The sequence below is a fragment of the Pleurodeles waltl genome, chromosome 7, assembly GCF_031143425.1.
Source record: "Pleurodeles waltl isolate 20211129_DDA chromosome 7, aPleWal1.hap1.20221129, whole genome shotgun sequence".
Taxonomy (NCBI): Eukaryota; Metazoa; Chordata; class Amphibia; order Caudata; family Salamandridae; genus Pleurodeles; species Pleurodeles waltl.
The window spans coordinates 487,848,395-487,870,181 of NC_090446.1; the positions used below are offsets into that span (position 1 = coordinate 487,848,395).

The window sequence follows — 21,787 nt, forward strand, 5'->3', positions numbered from 1 at the left end:
AGAGTTCCACTAACAGCATGACTTTGTCTACAGGAATACAAATGTACCCTTCCCTGTGTGGGGAAAAAAAAACTGGTTTAAAACCTGATGAGCCATGAGTTGAGATGTGCCTTTATCACCCCAAGGAATTGCAGTGCTTCCTGGGTTAGGTCTTGGCATTCTTGCCCCTGTTTGTTTTCTGGTCCTGATAGCAATCCCCTGTCCCCCATGTCCATTTTGTAAAGCTTATGACTGTTTTGCTGGCAGATCTACACCTGGTTTAGTCTTCTGCTTCCTACTGCACTTTATCTGCTTTGTGACTTTATCATTATCTATCCCCAGGTACTAGGCTATCACAACCTGAGTTCTCTCTGGTCCACCAAATATTCTTCTAAGAGACATTCTGTCGGTAAAATAATGCTTAATGTCTCGTGGGTCATTTCTTTCCTTGCAGACACCAGCTATAAAAGTTTTTTTCTCACTCTGTGTATCTAGGTCTTTCTTGTTATTCATAGGCTCTTATGAGCGTTTTTGAAATTTTTTGGGCATTTCACTGTGGTAAGTACAAACCGTTCAATCAGAGCATTGTTCATCTATCCTGACTTGACTGTTACCCTAGCAACTTAAAGCCAGCCTCTCTGTTAAGGAGTTTAAAGCATCTTAATAGCCTTTCTCTTTCTTCAACACTCATGCTTCTTTGTCTTCTCCACTGCCCATTCAGACAAAAAACAGGAGCATATGCATTAGACAAGAACATTTGATGCTTTTGCTCCACGTATTCGAGTAGCGAGTGTCTCTTCATTCTCTAAGATGCAATAGGGTGTTGCAATACTTTTTGGACTACTAAATGTAACATATGGACAGAGGCAAAACATTGTGTAATTAGTTAAAACAAGGTTATTTTTGTCAAATCAGTGGATCACTGTACCAGCAGATGTTGTATGGACCTTTTAGTCCAATCATTGTGTCTACAGGCTGTGTCTTACAGACTGCAGGATGGACGGCAACACAAAGTTCATGTTCTGCATATTGTGGTACTGTAGGGCAGTGGTTCCCAACCTTTTCACATCTGTGGACCCCCACTTTATCATTACTGAAACCCGGGGACCCCCACTGAATCATTATTGGAGTCTGGGGACCCCCTACTAAGCCATTACTGAAAGCTGGGGACCTAATCTGTTAATTTTAGCTTATTTTCTGAGCAGTTGCGGACCCCCTGAGGAGGCTTTTCAGACCCCCAGGGGTCCCCGGACCACATGTTGGGAACCACTGCTGTAGGGTATCAGTGTAAGAGTAGTACCCAACAGTGGGTTTAAAGCTTTTATTGCTGCAGTGTCAGCTTCAAATTTCCCTGTTCTCATTTAAGCCTACACACAAGTTTTTATCTATCTGTGTAGTTTTCAACAAGATCTTTAATGTTGAGATAATGTCTGAGGAAAAACAATTGACATGGAAAGCTGACTGGGTGGAAAGAGGAAACTTTATAAATGCTTCTAACTTTTAAGGGCTTCAGGCATCCAGTGCCTCACACTGACAGGCGCTCATCTAGACTTAGATCCTTTTATTTGCCAAGAACAACGAGCAAGAAATAGTATAAACCTGGCTGTGTGACCTGAACCATGATGGCTTCTCATTCCAACTTTCACTGAATGACAAGTCACATCGGATCACCCTCAACACCAACCCTCCCCTCAAGGAGCATGGTACCAAAAAGCAAAGACAAATTGTTAACTTAAAAAAAAAAAACACTGGTACCAATTCCCTACAGAAAGCCACTTCAGAACTGCTGTTCAAATCCTTCTACTCTAACATCTATATTATGTTGTTTCCGTGCCCACCAGGCTTCATACTCCTCCGACACACACACACACACAGGCTTCATACTCCTCACACACACACACACACACACACACACACACACACACACACCCCCCACCCCCCGTCTCCTACAGAATCTGAAGAACTACTTTCACATATGCTCCTCCCAAATCCTTTACCTCACACAAAGCCATAATGACCAGCACCCCCACTCATCTTGCAGACTAGCATCCCATCTCTGGTGGTTCTCGGGAAATCCACAGCCAGGACACCCTCCAACTAGAGACTAAAAAGTGTTAACAGTTGAAAACAAGGCAACAGGCCTTTACATCTATGCAGTGACGATCTGGAACAACATCTGTTTTCGTCAGGACTCTCCCAATGCTGCTACAATTTGGGAAAGAAGGAAAGACATCCCTTTTTAAAGCACTCTATAAAAAAGAGTGGTAACGGTACCATTATGCCGTCAAAAATCTGCCAACCCTGTACAGCTCTTTGCTCTTTTGGCTCGGCTTTCGCTATAGAAATAACCACATACATACATATTGATTTCCTAGCAAGCTTTGAAACTTAGTCCTGCGTTGTGAGCACTCAAAAGAGAGACACCATATTTTTGCCATTAGTCTTACCAACTTGGTAGGTCTCACTCACAACTTCTCTGAAAACATCACTCTTGCATCTATATAGACGGGTGGACATGCATGCCCATGGCTGAGCATTGATCTTTTAATGGTTTTTAACATTAAGAAAAAGCCTTCCAAGGTAGCTGCCATTCATTGACATAAATAGACATGCATACCGACTCATCAGTTGCCATTTATTTTGGAATTTGTAATGCAAACAGACATTAGCATATCTATTTGCCCCATGCATTGTTCTAGAAGCAGGGACCTTTTGTTTTTTTAAATATTTGTTAGGTCAATTACTTTTACACATTAATTAAATTGTTTTAACTCCTAAATAATTTCAGCAGTTGAACAAGTCTAGCTCTCTTTGAAAAACAAAACGTTCCACATGTGCTGTTACCAAGCACTTGGAGTGAAATTACAGACCAGGAATGTATTTATATCAGTAAAAAACATAGAACGTATATTTGCAAGAGGCTGGTTCCTTTGTTGCTAATGGTGAGATTTTGGGTGAGGATTTAATGTATTCATAAATCTTTTTCACGTTCCTTTTGTCTCTTTATCTTTATTCTCTTTCTAACGAAAACCACTGTAGAATCTTTTTATTTTATTTTTTTAATTAAAAATAAACCGCCTACATGTCATTCTTATTTAGGATCAAATGAGGGACGTTACCTTCTTGGTACTTTAGACTCACTTGTTATTTAGTAGAGCACTAACATAGATAAAGACATCACAAGCATTGTATGGTTTATTTTATGGGAGTGGGGTGGGGAGTGTTCTGGCACAATATAAGGGTTCCCAGCGCATTCCTCTGTATCATTGTCAAAAGATGTGCTATTCATTTTTTAATGTTTTTATTCTTATCTCTTTGCAGGTGCTGTCTGCACTGGATATTCTTCAGCCTCCTCAGATCGACTGTTTTGAAGAGATGTATCTTTTTACATGGACTGAGAGGAATAAGTCTTAATAACAGAAGCATTTCTGCTTACTTATGGTTTCTTTTTATTCATTATTATTATTTGTTTTTTTTGCATCGTCTGTTCAGTGGTATGGCGTGAAATTTAGGTAGTGCACAGGACTGGTAAAATAAACCAATAGAGATGACCTACCACCAGTAGAGCATTAACAACACAGGGAGGGGAGACAGAAATGTACAGAAGATCTAGCGACTGGAGAAAATATTAGGAGTCAGTGTCTACTTCTAAAAAAAATAATAAAAAAAAAAAAAAAAAAAATGGGTGTGATTTTTCTTAAATGATGTCTAGTTAATCTTAGTTCTTTCAAGGTAGCCTATGTCCCATGTGATTGTGTTTTTCTGAACTATGCAATATGTAGCACATTTCTTTTATATGAGCAAAGGTAGTGATGGAAAGGTTAAAAACGACTCAACAATGGGATCATGGGTTTTGTTCCTACCTTTTTCTAACTACATACCATTAGTTATAGAACCCCCCTGCTCTCATTCTCTTTATCTCCTTTGCCCAACCATTTTGAAGGTCCTGGCTGTGAAATGGGGCAATTTTGTCAAAGTCAGCAGAGTTGTACGTCCTTTATGTTGTAAATGCCTGTCTGGCTTGCTTACTGGCACGTTGATAATTTCTAACAGCAAGTGGAAACCTGGAAACCCATTTGCATAAAAGACTGAATTTTTAAAGTTACCCTATCCCTCCAAGAATAGTCTAAGGTATCCAAAAAGCAAGCACCTCCTAAATAAAAATAAAAATGACTCTGCAATTAAGGTGTTTTTACCAGCAATCTAACTGCATTGAAGAGCATACCCTGGGTCTCAAGCTCCAAAGAAATGACTACTTGATAACCCCATCACCACAACATAAAAGGAACGAACACACAGGAGATAATGTATCTATCATAGGAATGCCTTAACTTTGAAGGACAGCCTATCATAAAGGTTTCACAGCATGATAAACACATGAAAGGCAAAGGCTGAAGAGGTTAACCCAAAGCCTACTTATTGTCGAATTGATAACACAAACATTTCCAGACAGCTAATGGTGCCTGTAACCGGACCCATAAAGCAACAGAAGAAAGCAGCCTCTTCATGCATACCATATTTTATATTTTTGCTATCCATCTATTTTTTTCTCCACATACTTAGAGTTCCTTTTCAAGCTAAAGTGGTATAATCATGTTTTGGAACCTATGCTATAACTCATTAAGACTAAAACAAGTAACCAAAATGAATTACAGTTTTAGTTCCTTGCAGACTTGTTTAATAGTGACCAGTTAATTACCAACTAAAAGTAAAATGGTCTCTTGACATTGCAGCAGCAAACAAATCCGTTACCACCTATTTGAAATCTAAAATTAAACACAAAAACTAGTGTATTGGCTTGAGAGTTAATTAAACTCTCAAATCTGCTGAAATTGGCCAGTCTAGTTGTCCGTATGACCTCAGGCTTCATGCACCTCAAGGATGAGTTTTTTTTAAAAACATTTTTTGTTTATGCTGAAACATAATTCAGTTTGGGTGTGTCATAATTCTAGTGTTTCCTTTCTGAAAGTTCAAAGAGTACAATGCACACTGTCTTTAGCTGTGTTTACCATTCTCTGCACCCAGCTACAGTGCCCCTGATTATTCCTTACAAAGCCTCTCGCAGGACGCAGTGGGATCTGGGTGCCCGGGCCCATGTATCGAAAATCCAAAGGCAGTAGCTCCTAGAGCAGGGCGTTGCCCCAACCCATGACTTGCACCCAGCTGTTTCTTTACTATGCCCAAAGTACATCAAGCTCAGTGTAGGAAGCTGGCCTGATGTGTGGTGGGTACCCAAGGTACTTACAGCTAATACCAGGTCCAGGTATCCCCTACTAGTGTAGTGTAGGCAGTGTCTAGAAGCCAGGCTCTCTAGAGGTAGCCGTGGAAGAGGCAGCCAAAGCTTATCTAGGAGACATGCAAAGCCCATGCAGTACCCCTGTAGTCACACAGCACTTACACACAGGAAAGAGAACACTCAGTTGTGCAAAAATAAAGGTACTTTATTTTTGGAACACAATACCACGAAATACTAGAAGGGCAACCCTCCAACAGGAGGTAAGTACTACACTAAATATATCTACTAGTAATCAGAAATAGGCATAGAAAAAGTTAGAAAACAGTGCAAACAGCAATAACCAGTAGTGACCCTAGCACAAACCATATACTACAAAAATGGAATGCGAACACAGGACCCGCACCTAGGTAAGTGGAATGTGTAGAGGCGAGCTTGGGGTACTAGAAAACCACTGAGGTAAGTAACACAACACCCCTCAGCGACCAGGAAAGCAGGAGTAAATCACTATTTTCCCCCAAACCACCCCAAAGGAGGAAAGAAGAAAAATAAAGACACCCAGAGAAGACTGCAACAAAACCAGTGATGGATTCCTGAAGAAAAACCTCTGGAGAGAGGGGACCAAGTCAGAGTCACAGTGGAGACCCCTTATAAAAGGCTTACCTTATATCCTTGTCACTGCACTTAGACACTGTAAGTCACTCATCTGGTAGGCCCTTCAGCTGAAGGTCAGAGTGCGTGTCCCTAAGTGTGAGGGTACCCTTGCCTGAGCAGAGTAGCCCTCCAAACCCCAGACTCCATTCCCTGGTCTTTGTAAGTGCGGAAAGTCAGCTTAAGGTATCTTGTGGACACTGGTCAACATGATTAGTCCAACTACATATAGGCTTCACCGAACCTAGGCATGTTTGATACCAAACATGTTGGAATCATGCAACTACACTGATTTCAGTGCTATTTGAATGATCCACTGTTTTCTGGGTGTTCCTTCGAGGATCCCCCAATTCTGTTTTTGAAGCCTTACGGGGTCTGACTGCTAGCCCATGCTGCTGCCAACCCCAGACACTGTTCTGCCCTCCTGCTGGTGAGCCTGGCTCTGGCAGAGGAAGGCGCAGAACAAAGGATTTCCTGCAAGGGAGAGGTGTGACCACTTCCCCCCCTGTGTATTAGGTGTCTAAGGGCTGGGGTGGCCTCTGAGTGCCACCAGACTGCACTCATGGGCTCATTTGGTGCCCTTCTTGCATAATCCGGTTTGCACTAGTTCAGGAACTCCCGGTTCCTGCTCTGACGGGAAACTGTGCAAAGGGCAGGGGAGTGACCACCCCCTGTCCAATTCCTCCTGGAAGGAAGTGCACAGAGCTCTCCAGGTGGCTACTTGATTCCGTCATCTTGAAAACAAGATGGGCAGAGGTCCCTGGGAGGATCTCCCTGATTAGGCCAGGTAGATGAGATCCCTGACCCACTCTGATAGGTGGGTCACTTCAGAGAGTGACCAACCCCCTTTTATGGTTACTTAAGCGCTCCCCTGAAGGTGGGCCCTCAGATTCGTTGTGAAAGACTGTGCAAGGAACTCTCTGCAAGACATCTTCTGCTCCTGGCCTCTGGAACCGCTGCTGGTCTGCTTTGGAACCGAAACACATCTGCTTCTGGTGGGAAGGTTTCCATTGCAATGTTTTTTCTCCGAATCCTTCAAAAAGTCTGCAACATCCAAGGCAGTGCATCCTCCATGGTCACAAGGACTGTGTTTGCACCTGAAAGCATGAAGGAATCTCTCTTGAAGTGATGGAGTCGCTCCTCTGCATCCGCAGGCACCTCAAGACAACGTTAACAGGCTGGTGGAGTCTGCTGTCCCATGGAAATCAAACAGCTCCTCATTACAGGCGGTGGGTCCGTGGACTCCTGTGGGTCCTGCTTGTCTTCTGACCAACTCGGGAGACTGTGGGCCCCTGCTCCTGCCACTGGACTGGAACCCCTGTGCACCGCAACTGTCGCTCTCGCTGAGGCTTGTTGACTCTTCCTCCAGGAGATCTTCAGGCACCAAGAAGCCCTTGCCTCCATCACTCTGCAACTCTAAGATAAACCCCTGTCCTGCAACTTCTGCAACATTCGACTTCTGTTTTGTTGTGCTGCTGAGGGCCCCCTTGTGGCTCCCTGTCTTGGGGGTAGAGTCTCCTGGAACTTACTGGTCCCCTAAACTCTGCAAATACTTATTCAGCTCCTGCTTGCATTTGTCAGTGCTTGTTGGACGTGGCTGGTCACTGACCCTCCTGCAATCAGGCGTCTATGGAGGGACAGCCCATAGGTGACTCCTAGGATCGTCTTCATTTCCTAGACCCTACAGATGGAATTCTTCCTCCATCAGTTTGCAGGAACTTCACCTCTAGGGAGAAGCGCATTGCCATCTGCACCACCTGGGCACGTCTGAGGGTGCTGGGCTCTATCGCCTTCCTTTTGAGATCCGCCACATCCGGAATTCATCCCTGGGTTCCACCAGCCTAGTCCACTGATCATGACAGAAGCTGGACAATACATGGCTTCCACTGACTTCAGAGAGTCCCATCTCTCCATTGCATCCAGGTCCCCTGCTGAGTTACTCCTGTCTTTTGGGTTTCGTGGCGTTGGGGGCACTCACCAACCTTCCACTTGTTTGCTAGTTCTCTCGGGTTCCGCTAAGAAGGGTCATGAAACACACAAACTCCAACCACTACTTCCCTGTGTTAGTATATGGGATGACAGGGTAGGTGACCCCTCTGCACCTGGTCGCTGGGAATATTTACCATACTTACCTCTGGTGTTTTCATCTGCCCCTAGTGAACTACCACACTTACCTTGGTTGGGTTCGCTATTTCGCATTTCACTTACTTAGTATATGGTTTGACAACCCCTGCGCCAATAGGGCCCTGTATATTTTGTGGTATTTCTGCTTGTTCTCTGTATATATTGTGTGTTTCTTTCTTGTGAGAGAGTTACTGTCTGACTACTGTGGTACTGCAAGTGCTTTACGTTCCTCCTGGATAAACTTTAGCTGCTCGCCTCAGCTACTCATAGAGAGCTTTCGCTATCCTGACACCTATTCATTATCACCCACAGTTGTCTGGACTCGGTATAGGGTGCTACACCATAGGAGTATGCCATAAACTGAGCCAGCCTCCGACCTTCCTCTGGAATGTGGTTGGTCTATTTTTTCTGATGGATACAACTACCTGTGGATTCCTCACCTAAAGAATTTTCCCCTCGCGCCAGCCCTCAACAGAAATTTTCTTCTAGCTCTGCACGTTGACGTCACAATTGCCCAACTCCACGCGACGCCGTATGACGTCATCCAGGCAATAAGAAGACCTCGTTGATGTGCAGACGTCAGTTCCCTTTTTTCCGTGCCTTCGAGTAACAGTTTTTCTTCGAGGCTACCAGGGAGCTACAGTTTCACTTCGGTGTAACAATGTCGCAACCGAGGAAGTCGGGTTTTAAATCCTGTAAACAGTGTGGAGGTCTCATGTTGGTCACGGACCCACATGAGAATTGCTTGTGGTGCCTTAGTTCCGACCATGAAGTCGAGTCATGCGGTTCATGCCAACGCATGAATCCTAAGGCCCTGAAAGAACGGGAGGGTAAGTTGTTTCTTGCTCGTTCTAAGAAGAGGAAGGAGAAGCATCATCATAGAGAGTCTTCTTCAAGATCCTCGAAGACTCATCGGCGCCATCGGGATTCTCGACGTCGACATAGCTCACGGCGCCGATGGAGCAGAGAACTCTCCCGTTCGAGGTCGCCATCGGCTCGGTGCCGACCGACGTGGGAGATCAGCCCAACTGCCACGCCTCCAACGACTCCCGCATCTCTGACGTCTCCACTGTGAATGAAGTGAATCGGCATCAAGAGCCGAGGGCTTCTCCGGAGCAGGAGATGCCTGGGCCGTCATCGGCTTCACGGCCGCCACCGGTTCCTCAAGGTTACCTGGCTTTCCCGGCGCCGGGCACAGACCCCGCAGCATTTCTGAATGCTATGTTTAATATTTTTGCCACCATGGCGCCTGGTGGAGGGCATGCGGGTCCATCAGGTCCTTTCGCCTTTGACTTGGGTGCTCCGGATCCTTACAAGCCGACACCCTTTATGCCCTTTCTTCCTTCTGGAAGTACCGCTTCGGCGCCAATGCCTTTGGCGTCGCCCAGAAGACCGGTGACGCCGATGACGTCCACCATCCCGGCGCCGTTGGATTCACCACGGATCCAGTCGACCTTGAAATTGCCTGTGGCACCGGGGGATCCAGCGTCGGATGGCTCTGAGGGTCGGCGTTGTCAGAGATCTTCGGCGTCAGCCAACGCTTTGTCGACTCCGGGGCTCGAGTCCAGGCTCCGCTCCAGGAGGTTGGCTCTAAGGCTTCTGGAAGAACAAGAATATGAGAGGCAGCACTTGGAGGAAGGAGAAATCATGGAGCCTTCAGGGGATGCAAGGTTTGGATACTGCAAGCGGCCTAGACTCTTCCCCGGAATGGGACCTGGCTTCTCCGGGGGAGTATACAAAGGAGGCTGCTTCTTTTCATGCTGTAGTGAGGAAAGCAGCAGACTTTTTGGACCTTCCACTTCCTGCTGCGGAGGTGAAGACCAACCTCCTGACTGAAGTGCTGCATCCAGCATCAGCTGTGGCGGAACCCCTTCTTCTTTTCAATGAGGCTCTTTTGGACCCTATTAAAGAAGATTGGAAGAAGCCAGTGACTTCGGCTGCAGTGAACAGGGCGGTGGCGAGACGCTATCGTGTGGCCCCAGGTGATACAGACTTTTTGACCAAGCACCCAACTCCGGAGCGTTTGGTTGTCCAAATGTCGTGCTCCTCCCGTTCTGCTCCTGGTTTGTTTCCTGGGGCTCCAGCGGACAGGGAGTCTAAGAGAATGGACCAGGCAGCTAAAAGGCCTTCTCTTCCTGCAGCATGGCTTTAAAATCTACTAATGCTACTTGCATTTTAGGTCGTTACATTTATGCCCTTATGGATGATGCTAAGGGCTACCCGGGATTATCACAGGAGGTGTTGAACCTTTTGTCGGACGATCAGGCGGCGGCGACCCAGGTGATTTAATCTGGGCTGGACACCTCGGACTCGGTGGCCAGGGCTATGGGCACGTCCATAGCGACGAGACGACAGGCCTGGCTGCGATCGTCAGGGTTCTCCCCTGATGTTCAGACTACTCTCCTGGACCTGCCATTTGATGGAGACAACATTTTTGGATCAAAAGCCGACTCTGCTTTAGAACGATTTAAAGAGAGTAGAGCCACGGCGAGATCCTTGGGTCTGCAAGCAGCCACATCCTCTGCTTTGAAGTCATTTAGGAGGTTTAGAGGATTTGGTTGTGGCGCTTCCTTTTGTGGCAGGCTCCATGCGGCAGGTCAGCACTCTGCAGGAACTCTTCCTTTCAGATCCTTCAGGTGCAGGGGTAGAGTACGCACTAGAGGTGCTGCCCAGCAGCACTCTGCCTCTTCTTCTTCCTTTGGAGGGGTGCAGCAGGGAAAGCAGCCTTAGTCCTCCATCACTCCCTGCTCACACGTCTCCTGTAGGGGGTAGACTTACTCACTTTCTTCGCATGTGGGAGTCAACATCAGACTCCTGGGTCACAGACATTGGGGGGAAAGGGTATGCTCTTCCCTTTCTGGAGTTTCCTCCTCCCTTCCCTCCCCACCCATCCTTCTGTTCGGACGACCATCTTCTGTTACTACAACAGGAGGTGATGTCCCTTTTGTCAAAGGGTGCAGTGGAGTTGGTTCCAGAGCAGGAGAGGGGTCAGGGCTGCTATTCAAAAAGTTTCCTAATCCCCAAAAAGGATGGTCGGTTGAGGTCAGTCCTGGACCTGAGGATTTTGAATTGATTCCTCAAGCAGGAAAAGTTCAAAATGCTGACCCTGTCGCAGGTTCTTTTGGCGTTGAACGAAGGAGATTGGATGGTATCTGTCGACTTGCAGGATGTGTACTTCCATATTCCGATCCTCAAGTCGCACAGGACGTATCTCCGGTTTGTGGTGGGGTCGCAGCACTATCAGTTTGCGGTCCTTCCGTTTGGTCTTACTTCGGCACCTCAGGTCTTCACAAAGGTGATGGCGGTGGTGGCAGCGGAGCTCAGAAGAAAGGGAATAGCAGTATTTCCTTATCTGGACAATTGGTTGATCAAAGCCAAGTCTCTGGGGCTCTTGCGGCATCACCTGCAGTCGACAACTCAGTTGTTGTTCGACCTAGGTTTTTCAGTGAATGTGCCCAAATCTCACCTGGAGCCCTCTCAACGCCTCCTATTCATAGGTGCAGTACTGGACACAACATTGAATCAGGCCTTTCCTCTGCCGCAGCGGGTTCAGGACATTCAGGCGTTGATTCCAATGTTTCGAAATGGAGCGGTCGTTCCAGTCCTCAAGGTCCTTCGTCTGCTTGGTTTGTTCGCTTCTTGCATTCTGCTGGTCACGCATGCACTCTGGCGCATGAGGGCTCTTCAGTAGTGCGTCCGCAGGCAGTGGTTTCAACACAAAAGAGATCTCGAGGACTCGATAAGGATCTCCAGAGACGCTGCAGCGGATCTTCGATGGTTGGCTGCAGTCGGCAACCTGTCGCAAGGAAGGCCGTTCTCGCTTCCTCCGCCAGTGGCCACAGTTGTAACGGATGCTTCTACTCTAGGGTGGATCAAAGGTTGTTGGTCTCCAGTGGAACAGAAGGTTCGGTGGCATGTGTAGCTGCAGATACACATTCTGTGCATAGCCCGCCGTCTGGTGTTGGGTCGGAGTGTTACAAGTTGTTTTTCTTCGAAGAAGTCTTCTCGAGTCACGAGACCGAGGGACTCCTCCTACTTTGGTTCCATTGCGCATGGGCGTCGACTCCATGTTAGATTGTTTTTTTTCCGCCATCGGGATCGGACGTGTTCCTTTTCGCTCCGTGTTTCGGGTCGGAAAGTTAGTCAGAATCAACGGAAAATTCGTCGGTATTGTTTCGTTCGGTATCGGGTTAGATTGGAATCGACACCGAATCTTGAAGAGCTCCGGTAGCCCTTCGGGGTAATTTCGATCCCCCGTCAGGGCCTGGTCGGCCTGACCGCGTGCCACATCGAGACTGATGGAACGGACCCCGTTCCGATTCTGTCCTAAATGCCACAGTAAATATCCCTATACAGACCAACATTTGGTCTGTAACTTGTGCCTGTCACCCGAGCACAAAGAAGAAACGTGTGAGGCCTGTCGAGCGTTTCGGTCGAGAAAAACGCTCCGAGACCGAAGAGCCAGAAGGTTGCAGATGGCGTCCACGCCGACAGGACAACAACGGTTCGAGGAAGAGGGAGAAGAAGAAACATTCTCCATCCACGAATCTGATTCCGAAGAATTCGACGTCGAAGAAACCGTGAGTAAGACGTCGAAACAAGCATCACACAGAAAAACAGACAAAGCCCAGGGGACGCCACTGCCGACAGGCCATGGCTCAACCCATAAAGTAGGAGACCGCCCATCGGCACCGAAAAAGGGCGAGCTGGTGCCGAGATCGTCCGACTATGGTCGAGACACAGGCACGCAGCAATCTCGGGACCGAGATACTGCCGCAGAAAAGGGTCGACACCGAGACAGCGGCACCGAAGTTGCTCGGCACAGGGATAGCGGCACCGAAGATGGTCGACGCCAAGAAGGTACGACACCGAAAAAGAGGAAAATCTCTTCGGAGCCGAAACCAACAAAAGACACGGTTTCGGTGCCAAAACGCCCAGCAACCGAACCGAAAGCCAGTTCCTACTCAGAGGAACAATCACTGTCCTCCCAACTTCAAAAACACAGGTTTGAGGAGGAATTACAAACAACAGCTGTAGATCACACGCAAAAGCGGATCTTCATACAAAGTGGTACAGGGAAGATCAGCACCCTTCCCCCAATCAGAAGAAAAAGGAAACTAGATTTCCACCAACAAGAAAAAACACCACAAGCAAAAGTGGTGAAGAATTTAACTCCACCACCCTCTCCACCACCGGCAACTCCTATATCACCGGGACAGACTCCGTCACAATCACCAGCTCATACCATCATGAGCCAAGATGACCAGGACACATGGGATCTCTATGACGCCCCAGTATCGGACAATAGCCCTGAGTCGTACCCCACTAAGCCCTCACCACCTGAGGACAGTACAGCGTATGCTCAGGTGGTAGCTAGGGCAGCAGAGTTTCATAACGTATCGCTACATTCAGAGCCTATCGAGGATGACTTCCTTTTTAACACCCTGTCCTCCACCCATAGCAATTATCAAAGCCTTCCTATGCTCCCTGGAATGCTAAGGCGCGCTAAACAAATCTTTAAGGAGCCAGTTAAAAGCAGAGCAATAACCCCAAGGGTGGAGAAGAAATACAAGGCACCACCCACAGACCCTGCTTTTATTACATCACAACTGACACCAGATTCAGTTGTCGTAGGAGCAGCTCGTAAAAGAGCCAACTCGCACTCATCAGGCGACGCACCACCTCCAGACAAGGAGAGCCGAAAGTTTGATGCAGCCGGGAAAAGGGTTGCAGTACAAGCTGCAAATCAGTGGCGCATCGCCAACTCGCAGGCACTCCTAGCGCGATATGACAGAGCCCATTGGGACGAGATGCAGCATCTCATCGAGCACCTCCCCAAAGAATTCCAAAAACGGGCAAAACAAGTGGTTGAAGAGGGACAAAACATATCCAACAACCAAATCCGTTCTTCTATGGATGCAGCAGATACAGCTGCAAGAACTAGAACTACTGCTGTAACGATAAGGAGGCACGCATGGCTGCGCACATCCGGCTTCAAACCTGAGATACAACAGGCAGTGCTCAATATGCCGTTCAATGAACAACAATTGTGTGGACCAGAAGTGGACACTGCAATTGAAAAATTAAAGAAAGACACTGACACAGCTAAAGCCATGGGCGCGCACTATTCCCCGCAGGGCAGAGGCACATTTGGCACATTTCGCAAAACTACTTTCAGAGGAGGGTTTCGAGGTCAAGCCACACAAGCCAGCACCTCACAAACAACACCGTCTACCTACCAGGGACAGTATCAAAGGGGAGGCTTTCGGGGCCAATACAGAGGGGGCCAATTCCCAAGAAACCGGGGAAAATTTCAAGGGCCCAAAAACCCCTCAAATCAAGCAGTGACTCACAAGTCACTCAACCCCTTCACACAACACCAGGGGGGGGAAGACTAAGCCAGTTCTACAAATCTTGGGAGGAGATAACAACAGACACTTGGGTCTTAGCAATTATCCAACATGGTTATTGCATAGAATTTCTCCAACTCCCTCCAAACGTCCCACCGAAAAAACACAAGATGTCCAAACAGCATATAGACCTTCTAGGACTAGAAGTTCAAGCATTACTGCAAAAAGACGCAATAGAATTAGTACCAAAAACACAAAAGAACACAGGAGTTTACTCACTGTACTTTCTAATACCGAAAAAGGACAAAAGTCTGAGACCAATATTGGATCTCAGAACACTAAACACCTACATCAAATCAGACCACTTTCACATGGTCACGTTACAAAACGTAATACCACTACTGAAACAGCAAGACTACATGACAACGTTAGATCTAAAAGACGCGTATTTCCATATACCGATACATCCCTCGCACAGGAAATACCTAAGGTTCGTATTCAAAGGAATACATTACCAATTCAAAGTGTTGCCGTTCGGAATAACGACAGCACCAAGAGTCTTTACAAAATGTCTAGCAGTAGTAGCTGCACATATCAGGAGGCAGCAAATACACGTGTTCCCGTACCTAGACGATTGGTTAATCAAAACCAACTCGCTAACAGTGTTTACACCACACAGATTATGTTATACAAACCCTTTTCAAACTGGGTTTCTCCATCAACTATGCAAAGTCACACCTTTTGCCGTGTCAAACACAGCAATACTTAGGAGCGACAATCAACACAACAAAAGGGATAGCCACTCCAAGTCCACAAAGGGTTCAAAATTTTCACAAGGTGATACAAGCTATGTATCCAACACAAAAGATACACGCAAAGATGGTCTTAAAACTCCTAGGCATGATGTCCTCATGCATAGCCATTGTCCCAAACGCAAGATTGCACATGCGGCCCTTACAACAGTGCCTAGCATCACAATGGTCACATGCACAGGGTCACCTTCTAGATCTGGTGTTGATAGACCGCCAAACATACATCTCGCTTCTATGGTGGAACAGTACAAATTTAAACAAAGGGCGGCCTTTCCAAGACCCAGTGCCACAATACGTGATAACAACAGATGCTTCCATGACAGGGTGGGGAGCACACCTCAATCAACACAGCATCCAAGGCCAATGGGACGTACATCAAAGAAAGTTTCATATAAATCACCTAGAATTGTTAGCAGTATTTCTAGCGTTGAAAGCATTCCAACCAATGATAACCCACAAATACATTCTTGTCAAAACAGACAACATGACGACAATGTATTATTTAAACAAACAGGGGGGAACACACTCGACACAGTTGTGTCTCCTCACACAAAAAATATGGCATTGGGCAATTCACAACCACATTCGCCTAATAGCACAGTTTATTCCAGGGATCCAGAACCAGCTAGCAGACAATCTCTCTCGGGATCACCAACAGGTCCACGAATGGGAAATTCACCCCCAAATCCTGAACACTTACTTCCAAATTTGGGGAACATCTCAAATAGATCTATTTGCAACAAAAGAAAACACAAAATGCCAAAACTTCGCATCCAGGTACCCACACCGGCAATCTCAAGGCAATGCTCTATGGATGAATTGGTCAGGGATATTTGCGTACGCTTTTCCCCCTCTCCCTCTCCTTCCATATCTAGTAAACAGATTGAGTCAAAACAAACTCAAACTCATACTAATAGCACCAACATGGGCAAGACAACCTTGGTATACCACACTACTAGACCTGTCAGTAGTACCTCATGTCAAACTACCCAACAGGCCAGATCTGTTAACACAACACAAACAACAGATCAGGCATCCAAACCCAGCATCGCTGAATCTAGCAATTTGGCTCCTGAAATCCTAGAATTTGGACACTTGAACCTCACACAAGAATGTATGGAGGTCATAAAACAAGCTAGAAGGCCATCCACTAGACACTGCTATGCAAGTAAATGGAAAAGATTTGTTTGTTACTGCCATAATAATCAAGTCCAACCATTGCATGCATCTCCAAAAGATGTAGTAGGATATTTACTACATCTACAAAAATCAAATCTAGCTTTCAATTCCATAAAAATACATCTCGCAGCAATATCTGCTTACCTGCAGATTACTCATTCAACTTCCCTATTTAGAATACCGGTCATTAAAGCGTTTATGGAGGGCCTAAAGAGAATAATACCACCAAGGACACCACCTGTTCCTTCATGGAACCTCAACATTGTCTTGACAAGGCTCATGGGTCCACCTTTCGAACCCATGCATTCTTGTGAAATGCAATACTTAACAAATACACAAAAATAAGGTAGTTCTAAGAACCAACACAAAATTCTTACCAAAGGTCATCTCACCGTTCCACTTAAATTAAACAGTAGAATTGCCAGTGTTCTTTCCACAGCCAGACTCAATAGCTGAAAGAGCACCACATACATTAGACATCAAAAGAGCACTAATGTACTACATTGACAGAACAAAACTAATTAGGAAAACAAAACAACTATTTATTGCATTTCAAAAACCTCATACAGGAAATCCAATATCAAAACAAGGTATAGCTAGATGGATAGTTAGGTGCATCCAAACCTGCTATCTTAAAGCAAAGAGACAGCTGCCTATTACACCAAAGGCACACTCAACCAGAAAGAAAGGTGCTACCATGGCCTTTCTAGGAAATATTCCAATGAACAAAATATGTAAGGCAGCAACATGGTCTACGCCTCACACATTTACTAAGCACTACTGTGTAGACGTGTTATCTGCACAACAAGCCACAGTAGGTCAAGCTGTACTAAGAACTTTATTTCAAACTACTTCCACTCCTACAGGCTGAACCACCGCTTTTGGGGAGATAACTGCTTACTAGTCTATGCACAGCATGTGTATCTGCAGCTACACATGCCACTGAACGGAAAATGTCACTTACCCAGTGTACATCTGTTCGTGGCATTAGTCGCTGCAGATTCACATGCGCCCACCCGCCTCCCCGGGAGCCTGTAGCCGTTTGGAAGTAATCTTCAACATTTGTACATTTGTAAATATATCACCTTAACCTTCATTTTGTACATACTTAGTCATTCCATTGCATGGGCACTATTACTAACATACACAACTCCTACCTCACCCTCTGCGGGGAAAACAATCTAACATGGAGTCGAAGCCCATGCGCAATGGAACCAAAGTAGGAGGAGTCCCTCGGTCTCGTGACTCGAAAAGACTTCTTCGAAGAAAAACAACTTGTAACACTCCGACCCAACACCAGACGGCGGACTTTGCACAGCATGTGAATCTGCAGCGACTAATGCCACGAACAGATGTACACTGGGTAAGTGACATTTTCCTTTCACATCAGTCTGTTGGAATTGCGGGCGATACGCCTGGCTCTCAAGGCCTTCCTCCCTTCCCTTCGCGGTCAGTCGGTTCAGGTCCTGACGGACAATACTACAGCAATGTGGTATATAAACAGGGAGGGGAGGGGTTGTATCTTCTCTGCAGAGAAGCTCTTCGGCTCTGGTCCTGGCTTCAGGACCACAGGATTTGCTTGGTAGCAAATCATTTGGCCGGAGTTGTGAACATGCGTGCGGACAGGCCCAGTTGGCTCATCTCGACCGATCACGAGTGGCGCCTTCATCCGGATTTAGCCCTTTACATCTTCCAGAGGTGGGGATATCCACAAATAGACCTGTTTGCCACTCGGGAGAATGCACACTGCCCGTCGTTTTGCAGCCTCCAGTATCCGGTGCAAGGAGCTTTGGGGGACGCGTTTCAGATGTCCTGGAAGGGTCAGTTGCTTTACACCTCCCCCCCAAATACCCTTGATTTTTGAGGAAGATCCTCCAAGATCGAGCTCAAGTCATCTTAATAGCTCTGGATTGGCCAAGAAGGGTATGGTACTCGGATCTTCTCCAACTCTCTCTGTGCCCTCCGCTCCGTCTCCCGTACAGGGCAGACCTCCTCTCGCAGTCGCAGGGGCAGGTTCTACACCTCCACCTCCAGAGCCTGCACCTTCATGCCTGAAGATTGAACAGGGCAATCTAAGTTCCTTTTCTCTCCCGCCAGAGGTGGTGAAAGTTATTTTATCGGCCAGGCAACACTCCACCAGATCGATCAATGCAAGCAGGTGATCCAGATTTGTCAGTTGCCGTGGAGAGAACCAAATTGATCCCTTGAAGGCCCATTTGTCTGATGTATTGTTATTTGCTTTATCCTTGGCACAGAAGGGTTGTGCAGTTGCCACAGTTAAGGGTTATTTGTCAGCGCTGTCGGCTTTTCTGTGCCTTCCAGACCAACCCTTCTTGTTTGTCACCTCTTGTACTGAGGTTCATTAAGGGTCTCACTCATAAGTTTCTGCTCACTCCGTTTGTTATGCCACAGTGGAATCTTAATTTAGTATTGACCTCTCTTATGGGATCGCCATTTGAGCCGATGCACTCTTGTTCCTTAAGATTTTTAGTTTTGAAGACTGTTTTTCTAGTGGCCATGACATCTGCTAGAAGAGTGAGTGAGCTCCAGGCTCTTAGTGTAGAGTCCCCATATATTTCCTTTTTCAGGGACAAATTGGTGTTAAGGACCAAGGTGGCTTTCCTCCCAAAGGTTGTTACACCCTTTCATTTGGGACAGTCTATTACTCTCTCTTCCTTTTATCCTCCACCTCATCCATCCAAGGAGGAAGAGAGGCTTCACCGGTTGGATCCACGAAGAGCGTTGAGCTTCTTTGTCGACAGGACGAGGGAGTTCAGGCAAGACGATCAGCTCTTCGTTGGTTACGTAGGGAAGAGGAGAGGCAGAGCTGTCCACAAGAGAACGCTGTCCAGGTGGGTCATTCTCTGCATCAAGCTTTGTTATTTAGCAAAGAAAGAACCTCCTGGAGGGCTCCGAGCCCATTGCACTAGGGGTAAGGCTGTTTTGTCGGCCTTGGCTAGGGGTGTTCCTGTGGTTGACATCTGCAAAGTGGCAACTTGGGCATCCTGCCATACTTTTGTCAAACATTATTGTTTGGACTCTAAGGTCAGGAGGAATGGCCATTTTGCCCGCTCAGTGCTACAGGATTTCTTGGTTTGACCATTCAGGCACCCACCTCCTGAGGTGGTACTGCTTTGGGACTCTATTCTTTAGGTGAGGAATCCACAGGTAGTTGTATCCATCAGAAGAACAAGTTACTTACCTTCGGTAACGCCTTTTCTATTGGATACACTAGCTATATGTGGATTCCTCACGGTCCCACCCGCCTCCCCGTTGCCTGACTGATCTTACCACAAATTCCTTGGGTGAGCACCTGTATATTGTATATATGTATATGATAATGCGATGTAGATATATTTCTTTATATATGTGTATATTTCAAAGGAAACATGGTGATATGTATATATATATTTATATGCATAATTCGTGTTGTTGTTTCCATTAGTTTTGTTTCATATTATTGGAATAAAAGTTGATATATAGGTTTAATTGCTGTACTTATATCACTTCTGTAATGTCAATGTTCACCTGTTCGCCTCAAAGGCACGTAAAAATGGTGATAACTGATGTCTGCACGTCGACGAGGGCTTCTTATTGCCTGGATGACGTCATACAGCGTTGCTTGGTCGGGCAATTGTGACGTCATCATCGCCGTGCAGAGCTAGAAGAAAATTTCCATTTAGGGCTAGCGCGAGGGGAAAATTCTTTAGGTGAGGAATCCACAGGTAGCTAGTGTATCTACCAGAAAAGGCGTTACCGAAGGTAAGTAACTTGTTCATCAGACCAAAGGGCATCACTGTGAAGTGATAATGCCCACCAGGAGTGGAAAATGTTGTTTCAGGCTTCGCAGGATCAGTTAGCTTGATCTTCCAATAGCCTGCTGTCGGGTCAGAAGTGCTGAGGTACTTAGCTGAAGCCAGAGTATCAATCAACTCCGCTAACCTAGGAATTGGATGGGCATCAGTCTTAGTGACTACATTGAGGCCTCTGTAGACTACACAAAATCTCATTTCCACAGACCCTCCATCTGTGATGCATAGCTGTTCGATGTCTGTGGGACAGCAGACCCCACCAGTCGGTCGACATTGTCTTGAGGTGCCTGCGGATGCAAGGGAGCGACTCCTTCACTCCACGGGAGATTCCTTCATGCTTCCAGGTGCAGAGTCCTTGTGACCCTGGAGCATCCCTGATCAACTCTCCTTGTCCAAGTCTCTTATTGTACATAGGGTCCTCAAAGGTCTTACTCATCTCTTCCCTCCATCCCCATTCATTATGCCCCAGTAGGATCTTATTTTGGTTCTCATCTTTTTTGATGTGCGCTCCTTTCGAGCCTCTTCATAACTGTCACCTCAGGCTTCTCACATTGAAAACAGCCTTCCTTGTGGCAATTACTTCTACCCTCAGAGTGAGTGAGCTGCAGGCCTTGTCGTCTAAGCCACCCTGCTTCTCTCTCTATCCTGAAAAAGTGGTGATTCGCACTAGGGCCTCTTCTCTGCCAAAAGTGGTCACGGCTTTTCGTGTAGTCAAATCTACCATCTTGCCTACTTTTTAAGCACCCCACACATCCCCAAAAATAGAGTTGGCACCATGATCATAGAAAAGAGTTCAGGGTGAACAACCAACTCTTCGTGGGGTATGTGGATGCGCAGAAAGGTCGTGCAGTGCAGAAGCAAAGCTTCTCTTGTTGGGTTGTGTACTTCTTCAAGATCTGCTATGCAACGGCCAAACAGCAACCCCCTGAAGGCTTGATCGCTCAGTCTACCAGAACTAAAGCTGTGACCACTGTATTGGCATGTGGAGTTCTGGTCTTGGACTTCTGTCAAACAGCAACGTGGGCAACTCTGCACATGTTTACCAAACATTACTGCCTGGACAGTCAGGTCTGTAGGGATGAGCGCTATGCCTGTTCGGTCCTGCAGGACTTTTATCATTTGAAATTGGTTTGCAGACCTGCCTCTGGGAATGGTATTGCTTAGGTATCTATTCAAAGGTAAGGAATCTGCAGTTGGAAGTGCCTATCAGATGGACAAGTTGCTTATCTTTGAAAACACCTTATCTGGTAGAGACTATAGCTAGCTGCAGGTTTCGTACCAACCCACGCGTCCTCCCCGCTCTGCAAACTGATTTCTAGGAGCGGTGAATAATCTTTCAAGGCCCTAGTTTTGACACACCAGTGGTCAGTGTTCTTAGGAAACTGGTCTTTTTTGCAGATGCCCCCCCCCACACTTTTTGTCCCTTTAGAACTACTAGATGCTGGTTTTCGATTCTGACAGTGCACTGAGGCCCGCGAATCAGACCCCAGTGACAGTCCTCTTTCTCCTAAAACAAGTAAAGTTTAATTGTAACCCAACTGGCACGGACTTTATCCCCCTTGCAAGTCCCTAGTAAATAATACCCCTGGCACCTAGGGCCAGCATGTCTGATGCCACCCTAAGAGACCCACACAAAACAATTACACA

The 21,787-nt window shown here is 46.5% G+C and overlaps 1 protein-coding gene across 1 annotated transcript in view; it reads left to right on the forward strand.

Moving 5' to 3' along the window:
* The window catches only part of LOC138304238 (serine/threonine-protein kinase NLK2-like), a 543,367-nt gene that overhangs the window by 214,157 nt on the left and 307,423 nt on the right, over positions 1 to 21,787 (forward strand). The window contains exon 3 of the mRNA XM_069244130.1: positions 3,301 to 3,356. Coding sequence (XP_069100231.1) covers positions 3,301 to 3,356 — 56 coding nt within the window. The remainder of the gene's footprint in view (positions 1 to 3,300; positions 3,357 to 21,787) is intronic.